At 33.3% G+C, this 24,476-nt stretch overlaps 1 protein-coding gene across 2 annotated transcripts in view; it reads left to right on the forward strand.

Moving 5' to 3' along the window:
• LOC117117067 (choline kinase alpha-like) overlaps positions 1 to 24,476 on the forward strand; it is a 33,956-nt gene that overhangs the window by 4,743 nt on the left and 4,737 nt on the right. The window contains exons 2-8 of one of the 2 annotated variants that reach the window (XM_033261257.1): positions 3,214 to 3,322; positions 6,311 to 6,487; positions 13,452 to 13,585; positions 16,335 to 16,442; positions 21,478 to 21,621; positions 22,719 to 22,913; positions 24,043 to 24,124. In XM_033261257.1, the coding sequence (XP_033117148.1) occupies positions 3,214 to 3,322; positions 6,311 to 6,487; positions 13,452 to 13,585; positions 16,335 to 16,442; positions 21,478 to 21,621; positions 22,719 to 22,913; positions 24,043 to 24,124 (949 nt within the window). Of the gene's footprint in view, positions 1 to 3,213; positions 3,323 to 6,261; positions 6,488 to 13,451; positions 13,586 to 16,334; positions 16,443 to 21,477; positions 21,622 to 22,718; positions 22,914 to 24,042; positions 24,125 to 24,476 lie in introns of both variants that reach the window. The other variant, XM_033261258.1, reaches the window with a different exon arrangement.

Here is a 24,476-nt window from a genome sequence, read left to right on the forward strand (position 1 = left end):
GAAAACCCGCCCTTGGAAACTTGCCCCATAAAAAAATGTACACTTCCTAGACCATGCAGTCTTCAAAATAAAAATTGTAACCTTTGGTAATCAACTACATTTTCCACATACATAGAAATTTTTTAAAATTTATTAAAAAAAACCTAAACCATAATTCACCACTATAGACACTTTTTGACAAAAATGAAAAATTACGACTTTGTTACCCAATGAGAAGTGTTCTAATGTAGACAATGGGTCGTGTCTTATATTATTTGTTATATTTTTATTATTCATTATTTTCACTTGAGTCGCATAAATAATTTTGTTCGAAGAACATTTATATGCAGTTGTACTTCGCAGCACTTCACTTGCAATTTGCAATTTCTAGTTTAAACTATAAAGGCTGTCCAAATTCTACAGTTCATTGCCAACTTTTACTTACATGACACCATGCATAGTTCTTATTACTCTTCTTATTAAAAGCAACTAAAGTATACTAGGTACACGATAGTGATACAAATACAATAAACTGAATGAGCAGCAATGACACAAAAGTGAACTGTTTATTCACTATTATAACTAAAAGTTCATCAACTATTTAAAAAATGCTGTTTTATATTTTTGGCTCCTTTTTCCATAAAAAGCAGAGCATACTGTAGACTTCTATTTTGACAAATATTAAAGCCATAACTCATGAAAGACAATACCCTCTACCCAAGAAAAGGCTAGTTTAAAACTGTATGATAAGAGTAAAACATTTATGGAATGTTGTTTACTTTCGTTGTCCAACTGTCTTAAATGTTATGGCTTTTGGACTCTAGGGACTTTCCTGGGTAGTATGGACAGAAAACTTTATCTAAACTCCAAAAACTTCAATTTGATACTGTGGTTTGGATAAGGTTCTACAGACACAGCATAGAATTGTGTTGTGGTTTGATCAAACTTGATGCTTGACAGAATAAACCTTTTGCAGCTTCTGTCAGAAGCTAGACTATGTGTGTACCGTACGGTATAGTGGAACAATTGTTGGCTCTGACCCATAGTTAATGTACTGTATTGTAGGATCCCCCCACCGGACAGGTCAAGTTCCCCCCCCCATCAAACAGAGCTCTTCGTGCAGTTGGACTAAAACAATAAGAATCTCATTTGGAAGGGGACACCCTCTCAAAATCTTCCACAAGCTCCGGCCTAGGAACTCCAGTGCCCCTGTCGGACAGCTTGGCCCCTAGGAAACATATCCTACAGACGCCACAACTACTACACCTTTTTATCATTGGCACTAAACAAGCAGAACAAAAAAACATCTTATTCAAAAATAAAGTACCAAGGAATGAAAATTAAAATCATGTACATTACACCCAAACACCTCAACCCTCGAGTTTCAAACATACGGGTAGCTAGCTGTACTGAACCCTCTGAGTAAATTGAGGGCGCAATTGCAAACGATGGTGCTTAGCGAAATTTGATTGGCTAAATCCATGGCAGCCATCTTGGATAGTACCCACACAGTTCTGCGTATTTCAAACATCGAATACATTGTGGTTAGCGCTCTAGTATTCTTATTATTATCTCTATGGAGTAGTCATATGAAGGTACCATATCCCCGACAGTTGACAGTTGTAGCAATGTACCATTTGAATACAAATTGAAGACAAGTGAAGATATAAAGGCAGCCGAATGTCGAGTACATAACGACTATCTAACTTTCCACAAAAACATTAGGCCTAAGCTAGGCCTGTTCAGTACAGTAGTTACTGCGATGCGAGGGTGGTAGATCGTTCAGTCAGTGATATCGCATTATCGTCTAATACATTTTAATAATGTGTGTACAATTTAAGAATGCACCGCGTGGGTCGCTTTCTTTGTTATGCGGTAGTACAGTAGTATACGTAGCAGAGTGACGGCAGCAATCTAAGCCTAGCTTAGGGCCTAGATAGTATACGTTCTTGATCATCGTAATGAAAACTTCGGGTGACAGAAGATTGGGCCCAACTGGTGTGGACAATTGGACCCAAGATAGCTTCAAATAAATTGTAGTCCAGTAGTAGGCCACTGCCACCACCCCCACTCCTGATATCGTTCCAAACTACTGTAAAATGAAATTCCTGTATACCTAGCTAGGTCTAGGCCCTATTTCAAAGAAATTTGCTAAAATATTACTGTAATTTACCTGTTGAATTACATTACTAAAATCACTATTTTGGGCCATAAAGACTCCCCCTGTATTTTTCAAGGTATTCGTTCTTGATCATCGTAATGAAAACTTGGGTGGTAGACGATTGGGCCCAACTGGTGTGGACGATCGGACACAAGATAGCTTCAAATATATTGTAGGCCATTGCCACCACCCCCACTCCTGATATCGTTCCAAACTACTGTAAAATGAAATTACTGTATACATAGCCTACGAAATTTTTTCGAAGAAATTTGCTAAAAATATTACTGTAATTTGCCTGTCGAATTACATTACTAAAATCACTATTTTGGGCCATAAAGACTCCCACTGTATTTTTCAACCTCCACACAAATATATTATTTACATATATATATATGTATATATATTGTATGTATATTTATTTATTTATATTTATATATTTTATTTATATATATATATATATATATTATTTATATATATATATACACGCATATATATACATGTATACATATGTATATACATGTATATATATACGTGTATACGTACGTATAATATACGTATGTGTATATATACACATATATAAATATATATAGGGCCTATATACTTTTAAGTCATGTATCATGCATAGGAACGTTGACGCCTGCATTGCTCTGGTTATTATTATTATTATTATTATAATTTTTTGGCTTATATAGTGCATTATGCTAAAGCCTTGATCGATGCGCTTAACAATAAAAATGAAACTGCCGGATTAACACATTGATGTCTCCCTTGTTTCTTTTGTTGCCATGTTTACATCATCGCAAATACAGTAGTGCAATATTTCATGAATGCCCGCATAGCAACCTTGGCCCTCGCAGAGGTCTGGTTTTTTTCGGCCTAATAAGGTTTCATCGTTCTGTATGTTGAGTGCATACTGCAGACTGGATTGAGAAGGTCGAGGTAGATGGTCAGACCTGGAGAAAAGGAGTAGTGGGTGTGTACCATCAAGATCACTTACAGTACACCATTACCTCCATGCTTACACTACAGTATAACCTGGTTCTAACACAGTTTCTCTCTTCCCTTCTTTTCAGTGGTGGCGTTACCAACGAAATTTATCTTTGTTACCTTCCACTTGAACAGACATCCGGCAACTACCTAACTTCAAGTGTGAACCAAAATTGTGACATCATCAAAACTAAGGTTGTTTATGTTCCGCAGGAATCATACGACGTCTTTAAGTTGTTGTTTTTTTTTTATTTAATACTGTGTTTTTGGAAGTTTGTGTTTCCCTATATCTCTGCTCAATCTTAATACAGAAATATTTTAAATTTATGTTTGTTTTTTTTTTCAAGTTTTGGGGGTTTTTGTTTGCTTTCAAAATGTTTCAGAAATATGGTGTATTTAATCTAAAAATATCTGCTATTCTTCCAGGAAAATGTTATAATTTTAAGAACAATCTAAATGTTAGAATTTCATTTTCCTATTGTTTGAAGGATAGCAGATATTTTTCTATGCTTAGGTTAGGTGTTGCATGATAAATGTATTTAAAACTAACCGTTAAAAAATGGTTTTCTCATTCATTTGTTTTATTGCTGCTGCCACCTAATTATCTAATCTCTTTATATTATCTACAATAGATTGGTTCTGTATAATATAATTGACACAAAATATTTATTTCACAGAGTTTACTAATGAAATTGTTGAATGAATTTTTTCCAGACTTGTGTATTGATTTATTATTACTTTTCTGGGGTATATTACTTTACTTAAGTTATTTGGGATGGTTGCAAAAGGTAGACAACAAATATCAACCGCCACTAAGTGCCTGAATAGAGGGTTTATGTATGTAATCTTAATAAAAGTATAACTGCTATATTGTTATTAATTATATAACATTATTTAATTTTTTATTATATTAAATTATTATTGGAGCCTCTACTTGCTAAATTGGGTAGTATATTTTGGAAATATTTATTTCAACGATTGTGAAAGAAATGCACAGCAAATTACTCCAGTTTGTTTTTGTTTCAGACCTTTTTTCCCACAGACTTTTGTTAACTTTAATTTGTAGGGTGATGTCTCAACAGCAATGTTGAACAACATCAGATATACTGCATCTGATTCATACCCTATTTCTAAATTTCTTCTTCATTCATTACTTACCAGTCTCTTTTTCTCTCTTTTTCCATACTTTAATACCTTTCACTTTATTTGAAGGAGAAAGATACAACTATCTTTTTATATTATGATTTTTCTATATTATTGTTTATCAAGCTGTTTTTGAAACAGTTACTGATTTATATGCAGGTCTCCTCAATTAACATCTATACCGACCCGTATGATTCTAAGCACTGAAAATTAATGTAAACATAATCACCACTTACAAACTGTTTTCTGATTGTGACATGTTTTTGTCTTGACATTTCGTGTGCTGTACGCGATACAGTAGCTTATTTAAATTTTGATATGAAAAGCACTCATAAATGAGATCTCTTGAATCGTGTATTCCAATGCCATAGAAAAACTTTTTTCAACACTTGAGTTCTATTACGTCACTTGGAATTTATTCATGTATTTCAGATGCACCCAATTATATGATAAGGGTATAAAATGTTTATCAATATCAAGATGCAGTGAAATTGATTAAAAATCAACAATTCTTGATGAAGAATTTCAAGAATTGTTGCTTTCCATCCATCATAACTAGAAATAACCTCCCTTGATAAATTGGCTGTGGTGACACATAAAAGTTTAGATCCTTTAATCATGGTTATCTGTGACCTTTGAAAGGCACTGAAAAGGTTTATTTAATTCAAGATGACCTTGTCATTGTTCATTGTTACCTTAAATTTTAAGCATGGAGCAAGAAAATATAAGTACAGTAGTCGATGGCATTATTCATGGCAAACAAGATGTTTTTCAATTCTTCTCCCTCTAATAAGTTGAAGCGTATTTTTACTGTAAAATGACTTGGATCATGTTTTGAAATCCTTGTGCCTAAGTGCAGTATTATGGATGCAAGTATTAATTATTTCTGTACTGTAGGTACTGAAGGCTAAGATTAGGTTAAGGTTATATATTATTTGTACCCTTCAAACTTTTGACTTTGAATTTTATTATCTAGATGCCCTCTAAATGCCCTCTAGATTTGTTATTTGTCCTTTGTTCAGTGGAAGGACAAATGCTTGAAATAACAAGGTTTCGCTTCAGTTGTGTTGGCTAAACTGATGTTTCTTTAACTTTTGTGTTAGTTTACCAAAGATGGCAATTCTAAATCAGGAGATCGCCCTATAGCGATTATGATTTACGCAAAATGCACTTGTGTGTTGGGCATTAAACTTCGACAATAAATAATAATCATATAATGTATTGCTACAACAGCTTCTGCAGATGCCTACCTATTATAATTCCATTAATAATTAATAATACTGTAAACATAATTGAATATGCATGAGACCTGGTACTGTTTATGATAATTAAAATTATTTCCATTATTTATTATATTTAATCCATCTTTATCTTAAATCATTCTTAATTCAGGGAACAATAAAAAGAATGTAACTTTAACCACAGAATTTAGTATTATGGTTTTTTTTTCTATGACTTTTCATTCATACGTGAACAAAAAAAATGTACTACTATATGTACAGTTTGTAACATCGGTTTACAATCAGTTTATTTAATTCTGTGGCAGTCAGCATCGGGTTTTTATTCATGTCCTTAGGCAGCTAGGCCCATAACTAGGAGGGTGTCTATTATGGTTTGGCCAAACCCACCTTTTGGGCAAACCTACAGTATATCTGATAAACCAAACTAATTTTCACTTTGCAGAAAGGTCAACCTATGGTATAATAATTCCAAACGCTTTGCGCACCTTCTCAAATTGACACTTCCTTGGTACACGCTGGACCTCTGGTTCTGATAGGAACCTCTATCTTAAAGGATCCTAGTTACAATAGGCTCTGGTCTCTGTATTCGCATTACTACGTGCTTGGTCTCTTAACAATTTTACCTATTGAACACAAAATAGCTGGAATAAGTGAAATTAAATATAAACTAATAATTTGCATGTTTCCTTCTGTAACTGTATGTGTACTGTACCACATTCTGCACAGCTTTGTTGTCTGGTTATGTTTCAGAACTGGACTTAGTAATTACATTTACCTCTGTTCTCTGACGTCCTCACAGAAACTGCTAAAGGAAGAACCTCGACAGGTGTTATTGCGCATATTTGGTACCATAATTCGAGAGGATGGTGATGCTGCCTTGAGTGATAGCATCATCTTTTCTTTGTTGTCTGAGAGGAAGCAAGCACCGAAGTTGTATGGGGTCTTTCAAGAAGGAAGGCTTGAAGAATACATTCCTGTAAGTATTTTTAATATTTATTTTATATTTATTGTTTTTTATTAATATATTTATGGTCCATGGCAGTGCTTATGTTTCTTAATTGTACCTGGACAGTCTGTTTGTATGTGGAAAGTTTTTGTCATTGATGTGTCCAATTTTTTGTATTATGGTTATTCAGGTTTTTTATAGCATTGTACAATGCAAAGCTTGTAAAGTCCCTTAGATTTTACACAAGGTTTTCTCAAGGTATTAATTTAATTGTACCTGGACAGTCTGTTTATATGTGGAAAGTTTGTTTTGTCATTGATGTGTCTAATTTTTTGTATTATGGTTATTCAGGTTTTTTTATAGCCTTGTACAATACAAAGCTGGTAAAGTCCCTTAGATTTTACACAAGGTTTTCTCAAGGTATTAATTAATATGCAATTAATTAATCAATTGTGTACTATGATTCAATTAGTGGGTTTTTTTCTGGGCTGTTAAGTCAAACTTAAAGTACAGTGTTTTTTAAATAATTCACATTCAACTACATATGGATTTATATAACACCAATCCTACCTAAATTATGTGTACATTTTTTTTTTTTGAAAATTTTGATAAGGAATGGAATTTTCACAGTTTTTCATGTTTCCAAGGCATAGGAATTTATATGAATAAATATGATTTTAATTTAGGAATTGACTTTTGACATAATACACTGCAATATTAAATATAAAGTAGAGTTTGAATTATCAATAATATTTCATGGATCATATTTATATTCACTGGCGTTGTGGCAACTTGTCTGCTAAACTATATTGCACAACTTTAATAATCAGAAAGGATGATAAAAAAAGCATTGCGCCATTTCATATGCATTGGTCATGTGATAAAGCTATTGATTTTCAAACACATGATTTTTTTAGCAAGATGGTAGAATAATTTATGATTGTCAATTGGATAATACAAAAGGCATTGCAGATCCAGCCAGTACAAAATGCTTTGTAGAAATGAAAATACAGATCTCCCTCCAATTAATGAACACTTCTGGGACTAGGGTTTTCATTGTCTTTAGCAACTTTGGTCTCTAATTAGAATAATAAACTTTAAAAAAAATTGGGTAAATTGGAACTACAGAAAAGTGGTCTTTAATTGGAGGTGGTTTTTAATTAGAGGGAGACCTGTACTGTATGTATTACTAGTATGTTTCTACTATAGGAGACAAATCGATCTTGTCTATATCTTCCAGTAGGCAAAGGATTACCATTTTTAGGATGATGAATTCTAAATGTATTAACAACAAAATAAATGTTATGTTATCAGTAGGGGAGCCAGGAATTGAAAATCGAGAAAGGCCAGGGAGGGACTTATCACAGATGGAGAGTCTATACACGAGAGCGCATAGGCGCTAACGTATGTCACTGCTTAGACATGTGCAAAAGTTTGGAAAATTATAAACGAAAAAGAACAGGATATACAGAATAAAAAAAACAGGCAGGAAAATTTAAGTGATCTGCTATTACAAATGAAACATGTATATGGCGAGGTTTAAGTGCAAATAGAGGCCCCCCAGTTGAGGGCTGGTTGGCAAAATGCCTCTAAAAAAGTCAGCAATTTCTACGTTTGGCGGTTTTGTATGTAATCTGTCAGTCAAAAAGCCACAAAAGCAGTGGATTCTCTGATTTTTTTCCAATAAGAAATTTGCATTGTTGACTAAAGAGACTTTTTTATTCCTTGTTTTGCGTACTTTTATTTTTTAAAAGATCATCGGAGGTGGGCAAAATAAAAATAAAATTTTGTTTTCTTATTTAGCAAATAGTTTGCTAAAAACATCCAGATGGAGGAGAGAATAAAAATAAAAATTTATTGGTGAATGTAAAATAGGTGGTTAGATACTTCAAATTTATATAATTAGAAAGAAATATACATATCTTATCTTTGGAGATTTCAAGGCAGCGGACGGCGTGATAAAAATAAAGAAAAACTTATTATTTTTTTCTGAAATTTCCACTTTTTCGTGACAGCGGGTGCACTAATTGGCAAAAAATGAAGTTTTATTTTTATTCGAAATCATCAATATTTGCAGTCACCGGGTTCGCTAAAGAAGGTATAAAAAATTTCTCGCCTAATTTTCGATGTGCAAAGTTTCATGGTAAATTCAAGATAAAAGTAATCTCTGAATACCATTGAGAAGCACAAGCGTGCCTCTGGGTGATGGGCTAAAGCCTCCTTCCCAGAAAATGTCAATGTTTTTGTCCCTTCAGAAACACTACTGTAAGACTATAATAACCTGCTTGAGAGATTGCAATGATCATGCATGCTTGCGATTAGGGACCGCACAGAGCTGTCTGCCAAATTCAAAAGAAATTTTGGTTTTTCTGATCTTTTGTAATGTTTTTTTGTTTGTTTTTTGTTTCCTCTATGATACTCTCAATTGAAGCAAAGATAGCATTGTCTATGGTAAGAATACAAAATATTCAGTAATAATATTGATAACCTTACAGTTGACCGATCAAGATAAGCCGTAATCACAAGAGTTATAATAATAATATACTTTATTTAAACACAGAGACAATTGAATCACCCATGGGTGTTTTTCATCAAAGGCCATGCATGGCCATACATAATACACTCTTTTTTTTTTTAAAGAACCAGTAAAATGTTGCCCAGGCTCAGTGTTCTTATTTTTTGGCCGATTTTAGGGTCAAAATGTTCATATTTTGTTCTTAGTTTACACACCTTTTAAACAAAAAAAATATTTAATTGTACGGCAGTATGCACTGTACTGGAATGTAGGAGAAAGTGACGCCACAAAAAATGGCCCCCAAATGTCAGATAGGGTACTAGGTACACTTAGTGTACTGTATTACAGTCACACCTGCTGCACATAATGTACAGATATAATATTTTGGTTTTTTTTTAAATATAAACCTCATTTGAAATTTTACCTCAGCCTCAATTTGTTCTTATTTTGTTCTTAATTTTTAAGCAATTTCAGCCTCAGTGTTCTTATAAAATGTGTTCTTATAAAAAAAAAAGAAGTGTAATATTAGAAGCTCTAGAAAAAATTGTGCTTGACAAAAAGTTCATAGAGTGCAGAGGTGGTGTTTTCTAGAGCATGGAAATTGTACACCAAAGAGTATTGTCATGAATCTTGATACCTGATGCAGGAAAAATGTGTACCTAAAAAGTTTATTGAGACAGATATTCTATCTTGACAAAATCTTAAATAATAGAAAATAATAATCTACTGTCCTGTGTTTTCTGCACAACAGATGCAAACTGACTGCTAGAATTCAGACGACAATGAGAGTTGTTGTTTGTTATGCACAAAATCTGCCATTACAAAAGTGCCACTGCTTGTATACAGCATACAGTAAGACGACAATAGGAAGCTTTCGTTTGCACGACGATGGTAGGACGTGTAATGGCATCGCTAAAAAAAGGAAAAAAATAAAATTTAACTTGCGAAATATATTTTTATTTTGATGAGGAAATAAAAATTTCTTATTGGGACATTCTTGGTGTTGGTGGGCATTTATTAATATTTTTTCTACATTTTTAGCAGGGTGAATGTGCTAACAGCCAAAATTTTAAATTTTCAAAATCATCATCGGTAAAAATGAAATCGGCAATGGATTTGCAAATTTAGGGGAAAAGTCTTGCCCAATAGTTGGTCTTGTATTTTAAAATGTTGGTGCATTGGGCAGCTTATTATACAGTACGGTAGTACTCGTTTGTTAAGAAATATCGCTATTCATAATATAAAGCCTTTGCAAAATGTCCAATGAGATACAGTACTTGATATCTGTGTATACCGGTATTTTGAATGTTAGTCTTTATTTAATAATATTTATCCAGCATTCAGTATATATCATTTGCCAGGAAAGAGAATTGGCAATTAGCCTGAACAAATATTTTTGTACTCTTTCCTCATAACTTAAGCTACACAAGCAAATACACAATTTGAACATACAGTAAAGTTACAAACTACAGATTGATAAAAGTAATCTAAAGTCAAAGGTTATAAAAATATTGTAAAAAGTAAACAAACAAACAGTTAATAGGCAGTATATTGAGATTTAGTGCTTGGTGCTGCCAGACTTCAAACTTGTAATTGATGGATTGTTGAATATTCTTATATTATTATTTATATTTTTAAACAGTTTTGTATTTGCTGTTGGGTTATGAGGAGAGCAAGATTTCTTGCATGGGCAATCCTGCCATAGGCCCTTGTTTTTTTTTTATTTTGCGAAATAAATGATATGATGATACAGTATGCCACTTTGCTTGGTGTATATAAGACAGCATTTCAACATTCACTGTGGCCATTAATATTATAGTAATTTGCTACTCTAGGCAAAAGTATCTGCAGTAACCATCTGCATTTATATAATATTATTAATTGTATTCATATCTCAGATGATAGTAACTATAAGCTATTGTACTGGTTGGTATCAATTGACAGCCTTATTATGCAACATTTATCATTTCTGCATTCAGTAGAGTGTTTGCGACTGCGTGGATAATGTAAAGCTAAGATGAGTTCACCTGTCCGTAACCGTCCTTTAGTTCTCTGCACAAATTACATTTGATGCAGGTCACATCCAAATTTTCAGACAACAAAATGGTTCTTGCAATTTGAATAATTTAGTTCATCAGTGTTGGTATTCTAATAAAACAAAGGTTAATTATTTTACAGTCGTCGCATAAAATTACCTTCAAGGTTTTATTTATTTTCTCTATAGATCATAATTGAACTTTGACACATCAAGAATATTATATATTTAAATTCAAATTGTGGAGTTAAAATGGATGAGTACATGAATATTATTAATAATACGATCACTAGCAACAAAACAATTATTTTATAAAATTAAAATAAAACTATATTTATCTGATAATTTATACCATTATTGCCAAAAAAATAATTGTGGGGAGATCTTTAACTCAGAAAATAAAGATGTAGCTTGGTGGTTAAGATACTTGTCCTTCAATCCAAGGGTCCTAGGTTCGAATCCTGTGAACACAAGGTTATTTTCTCTTGCAGTGGTTAGGTGCAGCATTGCGGTTTAGCTTCTCAACATTGTCCCTCACTGTGCATTTCCTTAGGCAAAGCACTTAATCTGTGGTTATATTTTTCCAAGGTGCAGTGACATATCTAAGAGTCTTGAAGGTGGGGGGAAAAGGGGAACTGATGCGGTGTGCTTAAAGGTGGAGTTGGGAGCTCGATGATTGAGTGGGGCACACTAGGTCACAAAATGAGGTGGTATGAGGTGATTTTGAACTACTTGGGTGTGATTTTCTTTTGCTTCGGACAAGGTGATGACTGGAGTGGGGGATGGTTATGCGCCCCTGAGCACCCGTTAAATACACCACTGCCAAGATGCACAAATGGTTCCTCCTGGTAGGTTTTACCTCAACATTAGGGAGCTTTCGATTGCTCGGCAACAATAGGATGTAGAACGTAATGATGTCACTAAAAGTCATCTGTGTATGCAAAAACGTTAATGTGGATTCTAGGACGTAATTTGGCCAGATCTTTGTATGCACAGAACGTAGGACGGTCATGCATGAGTGATTCTGTTCTAGCAATAACTCCCTATTACTAGCTTCTGCAACATTGCAGAATTTTTCCTAAGAAGCCTAGTATGTTTTTCATACGTGTTTGATGCAATGACCGGAGTTTAGTATGTGAAGCACTTATAGAACCCTTGTTGCCATGAAAGGCTGTAATATGTAATAAGCTAACATTATTATTATTATTATTATTATTATTATTATTATTATTATTATTATTATTATTGTTATTACTGTTATTATCATTATTATTATTATTATTATTGGCTAAAGACATTTCCATAAGCCACATAATTTCATTAGTCTAGTAAAGCATCACTGTTGAGTAATTGATGAGTGTACTTCCTGGTTATATTCCACTCAGTCCCATTGGATGCAGAACCAAACTCGCTGCGATTATTCCCAGTTAGTGCATGGAGATTATAATTCAGTACAAACCAATTCATTTCAATATCATCCACATCCCAGTGGACCGGTAAGCCATTGTGTGATATCGGATTCTCATTGACGATATCTCTAAACAGTACAGTAATATGATAATGAGTCAGGATGTGGCAGCCTCTTGCGAAATGTTGCTTTAGCTGCGTTTTCGCAATTCTTGAAACATACCTGAAGCTAGAATGCAAATTAATTATGTGCAAAGGAATTAACAAGTACTGTAGCTATTTATCAGTTCAAGTGCATGCTGGTTCAATGACCTTATAAAATATAATTATTATTCTTCCTCATACTGTACAGTGTGTATAATTTCAGCATTTTTAGAGATATTTAATAAAAGAAAATAATGCCTTTATTTTCTATATTTTTCATTGTTTTAAACATTATTTTTTACAAGAAAATATACAGTATGTTAAATAAATAAGTAGTTTTTTTTTCTACTTAAAAAGTCAAGATAATCTTACATTTGTAGAGGCAGATTGTGATTATTTTTATTGCTGCTGCTGCTGTTAATTTTCTTATTTATAAAAAAAATATTAATTGTTATTCTTTTTTTGGTTTCGTTTATATTCTTTTATTGAATGTGTTCATTGTTAATTTTTATATTTATGTTTTTAATAAATATTTGTCATTGTTATTAGTGTTTAAATAAAAAAATAAATAAAAAAAATAATATATAAATATAAATATATATATATATATATATATATATATATGTATATATTTATTTATTTTTTTTTTATTTAAATTTTAAAAAAATATTTGTTACTGTTATTAGTGATTAAATATATTTGCTAATATTATATATATATATATATATATAAATATGTTCAGTATTTTTTTTATTTAAATTTTTAAAAAATATTTGTCATTGTTATTAGTGATTTTAAATATATTTGCTAATATGTATACTATACAAATGTGTTCAGTAATTTTTACTGTAATTATTAATGTTGTTTTAAGCATTATTGTATTCCATTTACAGTCTAGAGCATTACACACAGATGAACTAAGTAATTCTGAGATATCAAAGGAGATTGCCAGAAAGTTAGCCATATTTCACCAACTTAGTCTTCCTCTGAAAAAAACGGCCACCAAACTCAATGAGCAGATCGATAGGTAAAGTTAAATCTCCAATATAAGATTCCATAATGCTATGTTGTTGATTTATTTGTAATATGTTGGTTCCTTTTAATACTAAAATGGGAATTGCAAATGTTATACGGTAAATTATGTTTCTTTTATTACACTCATCCAAACATTTGTGGTCGCAAATCTAGTGATTGGTGTAATATTATAACTGTCACATGACTATCTTTAAAAAGATGTCTTTGTATATTTCATTTGGTTTTTTACTTTAATTTTAATTATGTAAAAATAATATATTTTGTTACTGTATATTAAAAACTATTTTATTGGTTTTAATATTTATAGTTGGTTGTCTTGTGTATTTCGTAATGAATGGCTTTGTACCGTTTATGGTAAATTATCATTATTTTTATGTAATGGTATTGCCAAATACCTTCCCTTCATAGAATTGTGCATGCTCTACATAGCATGCCATTAGATGATTGATCTGCAAAAAATGTTTTTTACAAGAATTGCACAGAATATAATCTGCAGATAGAGTATTATTAAAACAATATACAGTATTTAGAAATAAATATAACTCTTGAAGAATTAACAATTACTGTATAAAACAATGTCATTCAAAATATTTACTAGATTGGCCTTCATCAATATTCTGACATAAAATTAGGCAGTTATAATAAATTTAAATTAAATAATAGTAAATTTCATCACACTTGAATTAATAAAAAAAAAACGCTGTAAGGCTAATCAGAGTGCCTCTACATATTTTAAAATGGCATCTTTGTAGAAAATGTAAAGTAATTTTTAAAACTAATTTAGGAAATTTAATCATAATAATGCTAATATTAATATTGTAATATTAATTGATGATAGTGATAATACTACAATTATAAATTTGCCTGTAAACATATCTCATGAGTGCTATTTCAAAATTATCAAAGAAAAAATTATTAAATAAAAATCTATAATCTGGCTTTTAAATATTCATTTTGAAAACTGGTATATTTATTAATATATTCAATAAATTATTTTTATCAGAGATGATACATTTACATAAATTTTTGTTACGAAAATTGTCTTAATCTCAAGCATGCATGCATTTGCTATAGAGTTGTTGGTATAAAGTGATCTAAAAATAATAGCAATAAAAACTATAATAAATAAAATGTAATTATAATAAAGATTATAATTATAAGTACAATGTGCTTTACTTGTTTGATTAACAACATTTGTAAACCAAAAAAAAATAAAATAAAAAACAATAATAGCATATTTGTGGGTGAGTATGAAATATAATAATAGTGTGTGTGATCTTCATAGCAAAGGCTGCTACACAGCCTCTTCATAGGCTTTCAGTTTCATGCTTTTATCTCCTGTCCAGTTTCCATCCATCAAGCACCAGTCATTTCAGAAGTCTGTGGCACTGTTCGGGTTGAGAATCCGGCCCTCTGTCGATTCTGACGTCAATCATCCGCATTCGTTATTAGAGTCGTGGACAGCTACTGTGCAATGGACTCTGTTCTTGTATCAATCACTCCGACTGACTTTTGAAAGTGATTAGTGTATAATTATCTTGAATGGATAGAAAGATTTTAAAATATATAATTTATCTGTGTGATTTTGGGAGGGGGGAAAGTAAATCATAAACAAAATAGATTAGACATAAATCAATAATCATACATGTTCTGCTATCATTCATTATTAACAAATATATATTTTGGCTTAATAGAAAATTTGGTCACAAATTATGTCTGGTGATCTTAATTCACAGTAACAGTGTATATAACATTATGTTTAAAAACTGTTGTACTTTCTTGTAACTTAGATTTTTAACAATTTCTCTGACCAACAACACCCAATCACCAATTAAAGAAACATTCCATTAATAAATCTTAAATTGTTGAACATACTTTTGTCCGGGAAGTGCTATATCTGTTCAGATATTGACTTGGTTCAAGCACCCACAACAAAAAATAAATTTCTATTGCTATGATTATTCAAAATAACTTACCTTTTAATTAGTTGATCAAAAGAAATTTAACGTTCAAATTTAATAGACATTTTCTTAATTTAAATTTTGTGCCATTTTTTGTTAGAAGTTTTCATGTTTCTATAGATATTTATAGATAACCAAAGAAATATTGCTTAAGAGCTCACAAGTAAGCATGCCTAAATTAAGTGCGGGCTCATCCAAAATTACTACTGTAAAACATTATATAAATAAAACCCCATTGTAGGTAAATATTTCCAATTTAATACTGCATAAATTAGTAACTAAACCATCAATTTACATAAAATTTAAATTATATTGTTGATATTTTTCTCCACCATTGATTTTCATAGTGCAAACGTGGGTTGCTGCATCAGCAAATGATTCCATCAGGATGCAATCAAGCAAACACCATACTATCTTATAATGTTGAAAAACATATGTTTCTGTTATTTACCTCCAAATAGCTAAGCTTACAATTGTTTGGTGATTTCCTGCATTGAATTGAATGTGCTTAGTTTTCCTTTATCCTATGTCTTAATATTAAACCATATCCAAAAATCTCATCCAGTGGGAGTGCAACACTTGCCTAAAATAATGTTGCTACTTATTATACTTGCTCTTATTGTCAGGTGCAGTAAACACCTCTTTGTTTTTATAAAGAAATATTAAATAATAGATAATGTTATCGGTTAAGAGTTTATCTCTATTATATTTTGATTTATATGTTTTACTAACAATTTTTTTTACATATTTTTCATTAAAAAGTTGGCATTCTTTTTGCAGATGGGTGCAGCAATTTACTGGATTTAATTCCGAGCCATCAGCAAAGAAGCGAGATGATTATGCAAGATTTGCATCATATAATTTTGTAGAGGAAGCAGAATTTGTAAAGTAGGTATCGTTTGATGTTGTTATTAGGACTTGATATTTTAGTTTTGGTTGTTATAGAGCCAATTTGGATTATAATTTCATTAAGTACAATTTCTGGTTTTAGGTTTATTCGCTTTAATTTTAGGCCTATATATATATATATATATATATATATACTGTCTCTTATACACATCTAATAGGTCAACAACCAATAGGTATAAAAGATAATTTACTCATTTTGATATCATTCCAAGGCCTACCCCCTGCACGTGTCTAGATGGCCCACCATAGGCCAATATCGCACCAGGACGTAAATAGAACACAACCAGTATTTCAATCAATTAATGTTTCATAAACAAACTTTAATCATGATATCCAACAAAATTATGCCAATGCGCGTACAACATGATTACAGTAGTACAAACAAAATAATTAAAATCTTCCATTACTACGAATACCCAATTCTGTGTCTCTCCTCTATGCTTGACACCCATCTCTGTTTGTCTGATTACTACTGCCTTGCTGCACGTGGGTCGTGAACACCATCATCAGCCAAGACCAAACTTATATTGATACAGGAACTCCAGGGCGACATCGAGGAAACCTCGTACCAAGTGAGTGACCTGTACCAAGGAAGAAGCCTTAAAATTAAAATAAACAGTCATGCAACAAATACCTTACAAGAGCAGGATATGTTTATTACATGATATCAATTAACACAGCTTCATGTGGGGTATTTCAGTGATTGGTAATAACATGAAATACGATGTATGCAACTATCAGATCTAACCTATTACAAAGCACTCACCGTACACTACGGCTAGCTCAGTGGAATGCAATGCTCCAGTGTCAAGTTGACCACCCAATTCAGAATTTTGCCACACGATAATTACTGCAAGCGACTAGCACGGGATCCGCAACCTCATTGATATTCTACGCCCCATGTGGCACTGTATTTACATTGGCAAGCGACGCTGGAGCAGAGAATGATTCATCTGGCTTTACAACGTTATATACCACTCATTTACATATGTATTTGTTCCCTTTCAGCTTTTTTCTTATTTTTTTATTCTTACTACAGAATAGGCTAGATTAGTTACCAGTATTAGTAGAGCACCTGCGAGTACTGTTCCAGCTGGCCTTGTGTCTCAAATTGCTGGAGAACGGTGCAGTGTTACTGGTTCGTTTTTATTTTTTCTGATAAGTTTAAGGATAGTTTGTGGGTTAGTTTTCCCATCTCTTTTTCATATTCTGTAAGTGCTATGAGACAATTTTGAATTGTGTAAGGCGCTATACAAGTCCATTTTCATTTCCATATAAGTTGCACATTGCCAATGCAATACAATGGTTGTACATGTACGAGGATACAATATAAACTGATGATTTTGAGACACCCCTCCCTCAGGACTTTACATAGGTCATATTTAATAAAGGGTAATGATTTGTCTGGCCTTCAGTATGCATACTAATTACTTATTGTTCATATAATTTATATTAATTGAGGGAGATCTGTTTTTTTTTTTTTTTTTATTGTTTATGTGCTATCATTAGCTACTATCTGTACTGGTGTTGTTTGCTGGTAGTGCTGTTAATATTATTATTATTTCTGCATCTGTTATTAATTTTGTTTTTTCTGCAATTTTTTTTTCTTAATTAATTTTTTATGTAGTGGCAATTAATACTCAACTCAACAAATTCTAGAGGTAATTTTTGGGTATCTCTTTTTTAATGGAATACCTGCAATGGATTAATACAAAGGTTGGGACTACAAATGTCAATCTGTACGTAATCTGAATTTGTCCCATCATTTAAGGTATGAAACAAAAGTCTCCAGTACTGGCATATCCTATTGAAAATGTTTGGAGCAAATTTAAAAATAATCATACTGAAGTACTTAAAAATCACCTTATTTTGATCTAGATCCCCCTTACTTAATCATCCAATTCTCCACCTTCATCCTTTCCCACCTTTGCCCACGCCTCCCTTCTTTGCCCACGCCTCCCTTCTTTGCCCACGCCTCCCTTCTTTGCCCACGCCTCCCTTCTTTGCCCACGCCTCCCTTCTTTGCCCACGCCTCCCTTCTTTGCCCACGCCTCCCTTCTTTGCCCACGCCTCCCTTCTTTGCCCACGCCTCCCTTCTTTGCCCACGCCTCCCTTCTTTGCCCACGCCTCCCTTCTTTGCCCACGCCTCCCTTCTTTGCCCACGCCTCCCTTCTTTGCCCACGCCTCCCTTCTTTGCCCACGCCTCCCTTCTTTGCCCACGCCTCCCTTCTTTGCCCACGCCTCCCTTCATCAACCCCTCCGCAATTCTAGATAGACCACTGGTCTCCAATGGATGGACATGTTAAGGTTCTGGGCAATTACTGCCTCAATATATCGGGTACCTGATCATCAAGTACAACCTACAACCTAATTACCAGTATTTTGTAGATATACAAGTTTTAGTTTATGTGGAACAAATGTTAATTCAGTAAAATATTGTTATTTTCATGAATGTTTCATCGAGGTAAAGTGAAAGTACAGCAGCCTTGATTAAATTATTTAGTTTCTGTCTTATTTTATCAAAGTTTTCTTAAGTTGCTTTTACTTGGTTTGCTTGTTTTTAATCCACCCTGACTCTAATTTGCATAGTAGCCAGGTGCTATTTTTTGTTAAACCTTCTTTGTATACCAGTTCAGTCTAGTCCTTTTACACAGTGCAGAGCACACCTTAAGTACTGTAGGTAGTGTAGTGATATTAACATGTGCTAGTTAAAATAGAGGAAGCTCAGCTTTATGGTTGATAGTTTCATATTATTGTTATTTTGTTGTTGTAGTTTGACCTACCTTTACTTATTTAATTAATATGTATTAGAATGGATATCACAGTTTATATTTATGCATATGGCAGGATGGTACAATTATTTTGGCTTAACTGTTGATTTGCCAACCTGTATTTATTGAAGGATAGATTATTGACTAGTATTTGTTTGCATATGTATGTTGTTTTAATGAGTAGTTGTTGTTAATCATTTTGATTGTTTAGAATTATTTTATTAATGATTTTAGTAAATCGAAAATTAACTGAACTTGCGGAACTTAACCGTCCTATTCAAGAAATAATTGAAATTAGATGTAAATATTGTGGAATAAAAGAAGAGAACCATATTTGCATTTAGAGCTTTATTGCTAGTACAATAAGCTTCAAACTCTTTCAACTGAAGTGTATAAAAAACTAACAATTAGCCTGCCGCAAGAGTGCAAAGCTCCGAATGAATGCAAAAGAGGTGTTGACTCTTAAAGTTGAATTTTATTTAATTATAGTCTTATAAACTTATTAAGGAACTTTTATCACCTTAATTTTTGTTGATTTGTAACGTTTGTTAAGTGCATAAAGGAATGTACTGCAACATAACAAAGGACATTTTCTTCTTCAACTGTCATAATATCTTCTCTGTAGTACGGTCCATTTTGGCCTTGTCTTTCTCACTTGGTAAGCGCATCATGTTCGTTGCCACATGCCTAATGATACACATCAAAACAATGCCATTGATCATGGAGTTTTCTGTACTACTGGTGGGAGTGTCCCATGCTTCTCTTGTTTTGGCATTAAACATAATGTTATGTAAACTCACTCATACATCTCTGGACATAGACACAAGTTGTCTGCACAGCAATTAGCATTCCAAACTTCTGAAGCCAATATTCCAGTAAAACAAGGCAAACATGTTCCCAGTCGGTCGCTGTGATCTGCTGATGCAGCTATGCACTACAAGGAAAGCTCTCTACAAGCCAATATTTGTAAGCCCAATATTGTAAAATTGCTAAACATGTTGGTACTTTACCATTTAGGGTATATATTTCCTGCATAGCTATTATACAATCTGTATAATTGGAGTGATTACACTGTCACTAAACAGTTTAAGCTGTATATCTTCTCAAGGTCCTTGGGTCCGCCGGACATTGCATGTGTATTATTAATATTCAAATGCACTGACCGTGCAGTTGTAGTGCCTCAAAGTCTGGGTGTCATGAACCCGTAATGGTTGTCACTACATTCCCCCATATTTGAAAGAGGAGCCATTTAATACCCCATGGAAGAACAGGAAAAGTCCCCTATTCTTAAACTTACATGAACTTTTATCACCTTTCTAACTTTTAATTCTTACTTTAGCATTGTAATACAATAATAAAATGGTAGTGATATTGGTAGGCTTGATTAGTACTGTAAATATTGTTCTGAAATTAATTGTTCCTAATGAGGGTCAACTGGGTCATCTCCTATTCAACGTGGTCTCATTTATTCTGTTAAACGTCTGACTCAACAACTCTCGATTGTCCACCCTGCCGATTGAAGTCAGTTGTGGAACTTGTTACCTTTGCTCATTCGTGAATCTCCTTTAGTCACCGTTTTAAAGCTTGATTTAAGACTCAGTTGTTTGTTTATTAATCGTGTAGTAAAGTACATCAAGCTGTTTCATTTCCATGCCAGCGAGTTTGATAAGCTTTAGTTAGGATAGGAGGCGCCTGAGTCCGAGATGGCCGAGACTCAACAGGTGCTGGCCGGGACTAATTAGATCAATCCCTGGTTAGCGACGAAGGCGTATCCCCATACTGCGGTTTGGGTGCTGGCTTGGAACTTTCATCTTTATTTTTAATCCTTTTACATTTCCACTTTCTGTGCAAGTTGACAGCGCGCATACTTAGACTTTTTGTATTTTGCGCTATATAAAATTAACCATTAACCAAGTTAATGTTGTTGCCATTTAGGAACAGTTTACAACAAGATTGCCAATTCTCTTGCAGTTCTAATATTTTTCTTTTATCAGTCACAAAATTTCAGTCACAAACATTTTGGTTACAAGAGACAGTTAATGTAGGCAGTGGCAGATTCAGGAATTCTGAATGCGGTGGGGGGGGGATGGGGGTGGCAGGTGGACAGACTTTTGCAGATGGCGGGTCTAGAAAATTTATGGTTATGGCCCACATGATACTCCTAAATTCATGATCTGTGCATGTGGTACACATCCATTTGGGCCTCTTTCATTCTAACAGTCTTTTATATTTTATTTTCATAGAAAACTTGTTTCGGATTCCAAGAGTCCAGTTGTGTTTTGTCACAATGACGCCCAAGAAGGCAACATCTTGTACTGCGAAGGCAAAGACAGATCTCAATTTTCTCTTGTTTTGATAGATTATGAATATGCTGGTTATAGTTATAGGTAAGTTTTAAATACATGCATATATATACATCGTCATACCTGGACAAGCTGTATTAGTATAGTAGCTTCTGTTGTGAAGCTCTGTACACACGATCAAATTACATGTGAAAATAATGTGTGTGATACGCCCATATATGGGCATGATGATGTCATATTACACCCATATATGGGCATCATAGTTATTTGTCACATAATATTTGATAATTTGGTTAGAGCTTAAGATGTACTGTCTTTGTTGAGCAAATAAACATTTTAAAAAATAATTTAACTTAAATTGCCTTTTTTGGAATGTTAAATTATTTTTTTCCCTTGAATTAAAAATTAGAATGAAAGATATATAGTGCTTACCACCAATTTGCTTACATAAGCAAGTGACGGATTTGCCTTTTTTGGAATGTTAAATTATTTTTTTCCTTTGAATTAAAACTTAGAATGAAAGATATATAGTGCTTACCACCAATTTGCTTACATAAGCAAGTGACGGATTTGAAAGAAAACAAATGTGGACTATTTTTTTTATTTTATTTTGGCAACACAACACATGTACCAATATCAATAGCTAATAATATCACTGTCCTACTTGTAGGTGACAATCCCTTTCACAAGACAATACACACGATGCTTTACACAAACCAAACCTCAATTTGAGGTTTAGGGAGTGGAGTTGTTTTGGTCGTGAGAAAAAAATCCTGCAACACTGACAGGAACTGAGCCAAGGACCCTGGGATTGAAAAGCCAATCATCTTAACCACCAAGCTATTCAACTCCTCTCATTCCATACAGAAGGACTGGATTCCCAAAGAGCAATAGAATGGATAGTGCAAATTTAAATAAAATGGTGGTTACAGATAATGACATAAACATATCATTGCCATACAGTTTCCTTCCATTGTTTAATTTTGTACATTTTTTACTTTCTCTTTGATTGAACTGTATAACTATTAACAATGCATCTTGAAACAATTTAACAATGTATTGTAAAATATCAATTGATACCAGAGCGTCTTTCATGTTATTTTTTTTTTTTATTTAAAAGATTTACTGTGTTTTATTGTCTTTAAAATTTCCAAACATTTTGTTTTCTTTTTCTTTCAAAGGGAATATGATTTTGCCAATCATTTCGCCGAATGGGCAATCAATAATAATACTGACCAGTATCCGTACTACGCCATTGATATGAGCAAGTACCCAACTGAGGAACAGCAGTTAGTATTTTTCAGGTCTTACATGGAAGCAGCTGGCAAACCTTGCAGTAAGGACGACGAGGAGTTATTCCTTCGGGAAGTTTTCAGGTATATCTCTTTTGTCAATATTTTAAATTTGGAATAAGAGGAAATTTTGGCTTGGCCTCTTGAAATCCGCGGTGACAACATTGTTCAGCGCCAGAACCGACATGTCGATTATCTTGCCTAACTCTCGTGTGGAACCTGTAACCAGGGGCGGATCCAGAATTTTTCAAACTGAGGGTGGGGAGAACAACAGTTTCAGAATAGATAAGTGTGTAGCACATAACATTAATATGCATTGAAATTTTTAAAATTTAGCGCCAAAATGGAGGAGGGGGTTGGGTTGTGCCACGTGCTATCCGCCCCTGTTAACAGTCAGACTTCAATTAAAATTAGATGCTAGCTGAATTTTAACTCTTGGTTTTTAAGCACAAGAAACAAGAACCTCGCGCTTAGATCTAGTTGGAAAAATTCAATATGATGTAATTTAGAGTATCTTGTTCTTACAATGTGCATCTGCTTTGAAATTTATGTGTAATCGTTTCTATCATAAATCCAGCAAGTGTATCATTCCAAAAATAGCAAATTAAATTGGAAATAATTAGGATTAATAGTTCAGTTGAAAAAGCTATGGAAACTAGCTTAGCTGTGGGTGCACTCCGCACTATTGACCTCCATGCCAATGGAGCCCTGTATTACTCCATCGTAGAGCTTGTAGAGGCAACTCAGATGGAAGGTGCCCTCAATCAGTGGTAGCTCCAGAAATTTGTCGACCGGGTCCAACATATCCGCCAGCAGGGTCCAAACAAAGGGGCTGACTAGGGCCTCGGTCAGGGTTTCAAAATTGTGCTTTTAGACCACAATATTAGGGATTGGCAATCAAAATAACATTATTTGGATAGGCAAATTAATACATTTGGTCCGACAGCATCAGATGACGGGGGGTCGAGGCGTCAATTAATGAGCCCTCCTCCCTTTTTACTGAAATTCTTTATTCCCCTAGTTTTTACATATTCAAAAAAGTGTATCTTTATTAACTGCTCCTGATGATTTCTTCAAACACTCCTTCAGTATCTTAGAAAATTCATTTGTATTGAATAAATATCTAAAAAGAAAAATTTCACTCTGGAACTTGACTTTAATACACCTTGTTTACATCTGTTAATCTGTCACTTATGTTTTTTATTTTATTTAGATTTGCTGTTGTTACTAACTTCCGCTGGGCTATGTGGTCAGTAGTTCAGGAGAATTTATCAACTACAGCTTTTGGTTTCTTAGTAAGTAAATATTCTATATTATATAATATATCTATTCTATATATTTTTTTTTATGGGGGGGGGGGAAATAATTGGAATTAATATGGTTTCCTAGAGAGAGAAGAGTTAGTATTTACCTATTTCACACTGATGCTATTTTGCAAATATTAACAACTTGTAACCAGGTTTGGATGAGTGTGAAAGCAAAATCCTTGTAAACTTTCCGAGATTTCACAGGGGTCCCCTGAGTTATCTTGGAACGAAAACAGACCATCATGAGGCCTGTTTTTTTCCCGAAATCTTCCGAGTTGTTGTTGCGCATGCATCATGTCCATATTTTGACCTTTTTGCGGGCTGTGTTTTTTTTTTTTTT

This window comes from Anneissia japonica, unplaced genomic scaffold, assembly GCF_011630105.1.
Source record: "Anneissia japonica isolate Jap-2015-1 unplaced genomic scaffold, ASM1163010v1 scaffold288094_len592898_cov174, whole genome shotgun sequence".
In the NCBI taxonomy this organism is placed as follows: Eukaryota; Metazoa; Echinodermata; class Crinoidea; order Comatulida; family Comatulidae; genus Anneissia; species Anneissia japonica.